Genomic DNA, 8,456 nt, shown 5'->3' with positions numbered 1-8,456 from the left:
TCTACTACTGTAGACACCTCATAATGTACTGCACCCTTAAACACTCTGCTACATAGTCTACTACTGTAGACACCTCATAATGTACTGCACCATTAAACACTCTGCTACATAGTCTACTACTGTAGACACCTCATAATGTACTGCACCATTAAACACTCTGCTACATAGTCTGATGCGTTGATCCATAGATGCCTCTCTCTCCGTCTTTTCTCTCACCTCTCCCTCTCTCTCTCTCTCTCTAGCTCTGTCAATTCATTTTTTGTCCTCACTGATGTCTCTCTCAATCTCTCTTTCTCTCTCTGTCCCTCTCACCCTTCCTCTTTCTTTCTTTCTTTCTCTCTCTCTACTGTGGAACAAGGATGTGATTGGTTATGGAGGAAGAGGGAGGGGCTGTCAGAAATAACATGGTAGGAGGGTTTGAACTAGTAGAGAGAGAGAGAGAGAGACAGAGAGAGAGATGCAGAAATAGGGAAGTACATAGTTGTAAGAGTGCAAAAGTGTGAGTGAGAGTGAGAGGGAGGGGCAGAGAGAGAGAAAGTACATAAAGTACATTAAGTTCCTGTAAGTACAGAATGAACAGAGAGAGTTGTAGACACCTATAGACACCTGTACCAACCTGGAGAGAACACAGCATTATATCAGGACCTATAGACACCTGGACCAACCTGGAGAGAACACAGCATTATATCAGGACCTATAGACACCTGGACCAACCTGGAGAGAACACAGTATTATATCAGGACCTATAGACACCTGGACCAACCTGGAGAGAACACAGCATTATATCAGGACCTATAGACACCTGTACCAACCTGGAGAGAACACAGCATTATATCAGGACCTATAGACACCTGGACCAACCTGGAGAGAACACAGCATTATATCAGGACCTATAGACACCTGGACCAACCTGGAGAGAACACAACAAGATGAATATCCTGCTGATAGTCATCCTCCTCGCCTTCATCACAGGTAATACGCTTGTTATAACTCTCTATAACAATGTAATAACATCCAGTTAGATTTCTAATAAAGGCTGCTACTACAGATAAGGAAACACTATGTGTGTGTGTGTGTGTGTGTGTGTGTGTGTGTGTGTGTGTGTGTGTGTGTGTGTGCGTGTGCGTGCGTGCGTGCGTGCGTGCGTGCGTGCGTGCGTGTGTGTGTGTGTGTGGTTAATGTGATGCCACTGGTGTAAGAATCCTAACCATAAGTACATTAATATTACAAAACACTAAACCAAGTGGTATTTTCTCTTGTCTGATTGGCAGGTTGTTTGAGCTCCTTCAAAGTGACAGGATACTCTGGAGGAACTGTCATCATCTACTGTCATTATTACACAGAAGAAAGAAGTCATGAGAAATATTTCTGCGTGGGGAAGTATAGCTGGAGATGTAAGGATCAAATCAGAACTGGATTGAAGAACACCTGGGTACACAGAGGTAGATTCTCTCTGTATGACAACACTGGAGGAAACTACTTCAAGGTGATCATCAGACAACTGACCAGACAAGATGAAGGGACCTACTGGTGTGGAGTGGACAAACCTACTATACCTGACAGTTATACCAAGGTAGAGCTGGATGTGAAGGAGGGTGAGAGACTTTTACTTTAACTTTATAAAATGAATTTAGCTACATATGTTATTACATGATCAGTACCACTAGTCAATGGAGTCAGTCTATAGTATTAGACTAAGGTTGTGATGTGTGTTTCTATTGACAGATGACTGATGTGAGAAGTCAGTCTATATTATTAGACTAAGGTTGTGATGTGTGTTCCTATTGACAGATGACTGATGAGAGAAGTCAGTCTATAGTATTAGACTAAGGTTGTGATGTGTGTTTCTATTGACAGATGACTGATGTGAGAAGTCAGTCTATAGTATTAGACTAAGGTTGTGATGTGTGTTTCTATTGACAGATGACTGCTGTAAGAAGTCAGTCACAGAGACGGCCTTTCTGGGAGGAGAAGCTACCATCAGATGTAACTATCCAGAGGACCATGAGGACAGAACCAAGTATTTCTGCAAGGAAAGCAATGACTTCAAGACCTGTGTTTATATGATCTCTGCTAACCACAAAAGCTGTTTGTTTCTCTGTGTCTGACAACAGAAGAGAGAGATTCTCCACAGTGACCATCAGTGACCTGACTGAAGATGATACTGGGACCTACTGGTGTGGAGTAGAAACCAGCAGGACAGAACAACGTTACATTACACTGATCACACAGGTGAAGCTGCTTGTTATAAGTGAGTATAAACTTCTTCTTTCTCTTTAACATGTGATCCTGAACACACAGTAATGTCTATTTGATCAAATTTGTTTATTGAAATGATAATTGCATGAAATGTTTAATGTCATTCACATGTTTAATGTGTTTGATACCGTTCCATCCATTCCATTCCAGCCATTGTGATTATCACTTCCTCCTATATCTCTGTTCACCAGCCTCCGCTGCTCCCCATGCTGTACACCTGCAGTAACTATGATACATACTGTCTGACCATGTAAATAGTATATAACATTATATTTTGATCAATCTATTAGTTATAACTACAGTCTGTACTTTTAACCTCTATGGGCTAGGTGGGACGCTTGCGTCCCACCTACTCAACAGCCAGTGTAATCCCGTGGCGCGATATTCAAATACCTTAGAAATGCTAGCATTCCCACCGAACACTTCCGGTGAATTTACTCAATTACTCACGATAAACGTTCACAAAAAACATAACAATTATTTTAAGAATTATAGATACAGAACTCCTTTATGCACTCGCTATGTCCGATTTTAAAATAGCTTTTCGGTGAAAGCACATTTTGCAATATTCTGAGTAGATAGCCCGGCCATCACAGGCTAGCTATTTTGACACCCACCAAGTGTGGTACTCACCAAACTCCGATTTACTATTAGAAAAGTTTGATTACCTTTGCTGTTCTTCGTCAGAATGCACTCCCAGGAATTCTACTTCAATAACAAATGTTGGTTTGGTCCCAAATAATCCATAGTTATATCCAAATAGCGGCGTTTTGTTTGTGCGTTCAAGACACTATCCGAATGGTAAAGAAGGGTGACGCGCCCGACGCGTTTCGTGACAAAATATTTCTAAATATTCCATTACCGTACTTCGAAGCATGTCAACCGCTGTTTAACCTGTTGGGGATAGGGGGCAGTATTTGCAGTATTACTTCCTCTGTAATAACTGTGTGTTTGTAGTGGTGTGAAAAGACACTGGACCAGAACACTGTAACTTGCTCTGTAATAACTGTGTGTTTGTAGTGGTGTGAAAAGACACTGGACCAGAACACTGTAACTTCCTCTGTAATAACTGTGTGTTTCTGTATCTGTCTCAGTATCACTTAGCAGTCATGTGTTCAAGATATAAAACCACAAGATTCAGTATGAATGTCATCATGAAACCTACAGTTGTCATCAGAGAGAGAGAGAGAAGAGAGAGAGAGAGAGCGAGAGAGAGAGAGAGAGAGAGAGAGAGCGGAGCTTCCTGCACCGGTGCCATGGCCGGAGCATTCTTCTGCGCCGGTGCCCAGTCCAGGCACACCGTCCAGGCACGCCGTCCAGTCCCGCTCCATGGCCGGATACTTCCTCTGCGCCGGTGCCCAGTCCAGGCACGGCGTCCAGTCCTGTTCCATGGCCGGAGCCTTCCTCTGCTCCGGTGCTCGGTCCAGGAACGGCGTTCTGCCCGGCTTCAGGGCCAGATCTGAGGTCTGAGCAGGGGCTTCGTCCCTCACCGGAGCCGCCACCGCTAGATGCCCACCCTAACCCTACCCATCTAGGTTCAGGTTTTTGCGGTCGGAGTCCGCACCTTTGGGGGGGTACTGTCACGCTCAAACCATAGAGAGCCCTCTGGGTTCTCTATGGTGTATAGGTCAGAGTGTGACTAGGGGGGTTTCTAGCATTTGTATTTCTATGTTGGTGGTTTGTATGGTTCCCAATTAGAGGCAGCTGGTAATCGTTGCTCTAATTGGGGATCATATTTAGGTAGCCCTTTTTCCCACCTGTGTTTGTGGGATATTGTTTGTGTGAGTGCATTCTGCACCATGTAGTTCACGTTCGTTGTATGTTTATTGTTTTTTGTTTCAGTTTTCACTGCAAATGAAGATGTGGAACTCAACACGCTGCGCCTTGGTCCATCCATTATCACGACCGTGACACTGTCTTTACACACCTCAACAGCAACAAGATAAACCACCATGTCTTTACACACCTCAACAGGAACAGATAAATCACCATGTCTTTACACACCTCAACAGGAACAGATAAATCACCATGTCTTTACACACCTCAACAGGAACAAGAGGAACCACCCTGTCTTTATACACCTCGACACGAACAAGAGGAAACACCCTGTCTTTATACACCTGAACAGGAACAAGATAAACCAGCCTGTCTTTATACACCTCAACAGGAACAAGAGAAACCTCCATTTATAACTCGGTCCCTGTGACTCCCTACCTCCATATCTCTCTCTCTATCTAATTTGTCCATCTCTCCATCTCTCCCTCTCCTCTCCTTGCTAAAACATTTTCCCACTTGTGTCCATTGTTTTCAGTGGCACCAACCACCACGAGCACAGCCACAACAACTCCACCAACAAAGGATCAGGTAAATCACATTTTACAAATTCACTTTGGTAGACATGTCTGTATGTAGTGTTATGATATGAGGGTAGGTTATTGGTAGACATGTCTGTATGTAGTGTAATGATATGAGGGTAGGTTAGTGGTAGACATGTCTGTATGTAGTGTTATGATATGAGGGTAGGTTAGTGGTAGACATGTCTGTATGTAGTGTTATGATATGAGGGTAGGTTAGTGCAGATGGAAATACAAAAAAGTCACAGGTGAGAAACACACGCACGCACGCACGCTCACACTCTCTCTCTCACACACACACACACACACAGACACACACACACACACACAGACACACACACACACACACACACAGGTCTGTAAACAGAGAGATAGTTCCCCCTTTCAAAATCTTTCCATTTTCATTTCAAATAAATGTATTTGCATAATAGCCATGTCATCATCTGTCCCAGGTTGAGATGCATAAATAGTCACTGAGGAGTGTCTGACCCCTGATGTATTCTGGTGGAAGTGCATCTCTCTCTCTCTCTCTCTCCCTGCCTCTGTCCTCTCTCTCACTTCCTGTATCTCTCTCTCTCTGTCTCTCTCTCGCTCTGTCTCTCTCTCGTCCTCTCTCTCGCTCTGTCTCTCTCTCGTCCTCTCTCTCCCTTTTTGTCTCTCTCTTCCTGTCTCTTCCACAGGATCTATCTCTTCAACACACAGAGTGAGTCCAGACACAGGAAACAACGAAGGGGTTAGCGTATTTTGTTTGTTTGTTTTTGTGTCTGAGTGATTGAGTGATGTCATTGAGTGATGTCATTGAGTAATGTCATTGAGTGATGTTATTGAGTAATGTCATTGAGTGATGTCAATGAGTGATGTCATTGAGTGATGTCATTGAGTTATGTCATTGAGTGATGTTATTGAGTAATGTCATTGAGTGATGTCATTGAGTGATGTCAATGAGTGATGTCATTGAGTAATGTCATTGAGTGATGTTATTGAGTAATGTCATTGAGTGATGTCAATGAGTGTGTGTTTAATTTGTTGTGTTGAGTGTGTTTTTTAGTTGTGTTGAGTGTGTTTGTGAGTTTCATACTATTCTCTCCTCCCTCCTCTCCAGGGTTGTCATGGTGACGGTGACTATGAAGAGATAAAGGAGCGCCCCCTAAGGTCAGACACAGGCGCTGCGATGACCACCATCTACGCCACCGCCAACTTACCCACAAGCCACTCTGAGTCTCTCCACTACACCTGCGTCTACATCCACAAGAACCCCAGCGGCCCCAACGAAGCAACTGCCACCATCACTAAAGAGGGCAGCTGCTCCAATGAGGCCACCGCTGCCATTGCTAAAGAGGGCACTTCATCATGTGACTATGCTACTGTGAACTATGGTCAAAGCCCCACCTACTCTACTGTCAATCATCCACACAGCTCCTCTGAGGCTCCTCCCATCTACTCCACAATCAGCAAACCCAGAGACACTTGAGTCACTGGCAACCAATCACAAGATACATACACTCACTGGCGACCAATCACAAGAGACACATTTTAACCATATGCGCTGACCTCTATTTTTAGCAAATTTCTCTTTTACTTTTTTTTGTCTCTCTCGCTCACGGTCTCTGTCAGTCTCTTTTTCTCTCGCTCACGGTCTCTGTCAGTCTCTTTTTCTCTCTCTATCTCTGCTGGTCTCTGTCCAGTCTCTTTTTCTCTCTCGCTCACGGTCTCTGTCCAGTCTCTTTTTCTCTCTCTCTCTCTGCTGGTCTCTGTCCAGTCTCTTTTTCTCTCTCGCTCACGGTCTCTGTCCAGTCTCTTTTTCTCTCTCTCTCTCTGCTGGTCTCTGTCCAGTCTCTTTTTCTCTCTCTCTCTCTGCTGGTCTCTGTCCAGTCTCTTTTTCTCTCTCTCTCTGCTGGTGTCTTTCTCTCTCTCTATCTCCTATTCTCTCACTGACAGTGATTCTCGATAAAGGGGTGGAGTCAACAAACTCCGCCTTTGCAGTTTAAGTTGTTCTATTGGTTTACAGTGATCTCAGTAGCTTGTCTGTTATGTGATGACATCATTCATTAAGGGGAGTTGGGTTGTAGAGGAGGGATGTTTCTTCTGTTCAGAAACTCATCTGTTGAGTTGATCATTTACAAAGACTGTATTTGGATCAATTAAATGTCAGAAAAAAGTTATAAAATATATTGATGTTTATTTTAACTAAAATGTCATCATGTCAACAATGTGTTCCTCCTCCGCTGAAACAGACATGGTAACTTTAGAACAGAGCAGTTAACAGTTTTAACACTTAGTCACCACAGCTAGCTGAGTTCTCTTGTGGTTTAGAAGTCTAACCTCCGGCCGGTTTGAACCAGCTACTCTCTGCAGCACATATAGACCTCCAGACACTGAGGTCATTTCAGAACCAGGATATGTGGGCTAATGCCCTCGCCCTACACCACCATCACTAGTAAAGTAACTTTAACAGTATAGTAACTATGGTAGTAAAGTAACTTTAACAGTATAGTAACTGTGATAGTAAAGTAACTTTAACAGTATAGTAACTGTGATAGTAAAGTAACTTTAACAGTATAGTAACTGTCCAGAATGAAGATACTCCATGTTGTCTCCTGCTGTCTTCTCTCAGGTGAGTTCTGTCTGTCTGTCTGTCTGTCTGTCTGTCTGTCTGTCTGTCTGTCTGTCTGTCTGTCTGTCTGTCTGTCTGTCTGTCTGTCTGTCTGTCTGTCTGTCTGTCTGTCTGTCTGTCTGTCTGTCTGTCTCAGTTTATATATTACTGGACTGTATACTGTCTGTAGTCTGTATCAGTTTCTATGGTACTAGACTGTATACTGTCTGTAGTCTGTATCAGTTTCTATAGTACTAGACTGTATACTGTCTGTAGTCTGTATCAGTTGTTATAGTACTAGACTGTATACTGTCTGGATGATATAATATACTAAGATAATGATTTGTCTATAAGGAGCCAGAACGTGATACACTAGAGATATGATCAGATGATATATCTGCATATTCATGGTAGAATGTACTTAACTTATCTCATGTCTCTGTTGATGGGTACAGTAGGACTATGATGGTGTTGAGGACAAAGAGGTCCAGTTCCTCTTTAGTGACCGTATGTTTCTGTTTTACAGCTCTCTGTTGATGGGTACAGTAGGACTATGATGGTGTTGAGGACAAAGAGGTCCAGTTCCTCTTTAGTGACCATATGTTTCTGTTTTACAGCTCTCTGTTGATGGGTACAGTAGGACTATGATGGTGTTGAGGACAAAGAGGTCCAGTTCCTCTTTAGTGACCGTATGTTTCTGTTTTTAGAGCTCTCTGTTGATGGGTACAGTAGGACTATGATGGTGTTGAGGACAAAGAGGTCCAGTTCCTCTTTAGTGACCGTATGTTTCTGTTTTACAGCTCTCTGTTGATGGGTACAGTAGGACTATGATGGTGTTGAGGACAAAGAAGACAGTTCCTCTTTAGTGACCGTATGTTTCTGTTTTACAGCTCTCTGTGTTGTGGAGTCAGTCATCACTAAGGCGACTGGAGTTGTTGGGGTACAGGTCACAATTCAGTGCTCATATGCAGATAAATGGTTTGTAAAAAGTAATGACAAGTACTTCTGTAGGAAGAAGTGTGACAGTTACAATGACATTCTGTTTCACTCAGAAGAACAAGAACTATATTGAGAGAGGAAGGTACGCCATACATGACAAAAGAAATGGAGACTTCACTGTTACCATCAAGAATCTGATGAAGTCAGACTCTGGGACCTACTGGTGTGGAGTGGACAGATCTTTAATAGATTCATACCAAGAGGTGCGTCTCACAGTTACAGATGGAAAGTGAACCTTTAGTCACATTTGT

At 43.2% G+C, this 8,456-nt stretch overlaps 1 protein-coding gene across 3 annotated transcripts; it reads left to right on the top strand.

Annotated features, from left to right (window-relative positions):
- The first annotated feature begins 599 nt into the window (after nt 1-599).
- On the top strand, nt 600-6,812 carry LOC123730957 (CMRF35-like molecule 8). Of its 3 annotated transcripts, XR_006762448.1 has the most exons (6): nt 600-972; nt 1,272-1,595; nt 1,924-2,251; nt 4,571-4,623; nt 5,294-5,346; nt 5,716-6,812. XR_006762448.1 is itself a non-coding variant. In XM_045709693.1 (4 exons), coding segments are annotated over exons 1-4 (432 nt in total). In that variant the 5' UTR covers nt 600-929; the 3' UTR covers nt 2,117-2,717. The 3 variants fall into 3 exon arrangements, 2 of the variants coding, with proteins under 2 accessions (XP_045565649.1, XP_045565647.1); XM_045709693.1 differs by lacking the exons at nt 4,571-4,623; nt 5,294-5,346; nt 5,716-6,812 and having other exon boundaries at nt 1,924-1,986; nt 2,115-2,717; XM_045709691.1 differs by lacking the exons at nt 4,571-4,623; nt 5,294-5,346; nt 5,716-6,812 and having other exon boundaries at nt 1,924-2,716.
- Nucleotides 6,813-8,456: the final 1,644 nt, after the last annotated feature.

This window comes from Salmo salar, chromosome ssa02 (genome assembly GCF_905237065.1).
Source record: "Salmo salar chromosome ssa02, Ssal_v3.1, whole genome shotgun sequence".
NCBI classification, from domain to species: domain Eukaryota; kingdom Metazoa; phylum Chordata; class Actinopteri; order Salmoniformes; family Salmonidae; genus Salmo; species Salmo salar.
This window is presented reverse-complemented; position numbering and strand designations above follow the sequence as displayed.

Bases quoted from the DNA above. Each gene is read 5' to 3' on its own strand.
- LOC123730957 (XM_045709691.1), top strand. From the start codon at position 930: ATGAATATCCTGCTGATAGTCATCCTCCTCGCCTTCATCACAG. The intron at 973-1,271 runs GTAATACGCTTG...TCTGATTGGCAG, and splicing joins CCTCCTCGCCTTCATCACAG to GTTGTTTGAGCTCCTTCAAA. The intron at 1,596-1,923 runs GTGAGAGACTTT...TTCTATTGACAG, and splicing joins AGAGCTGGATGTGAAGGAGG to ATGACTGCTGTAAGAAGTCA.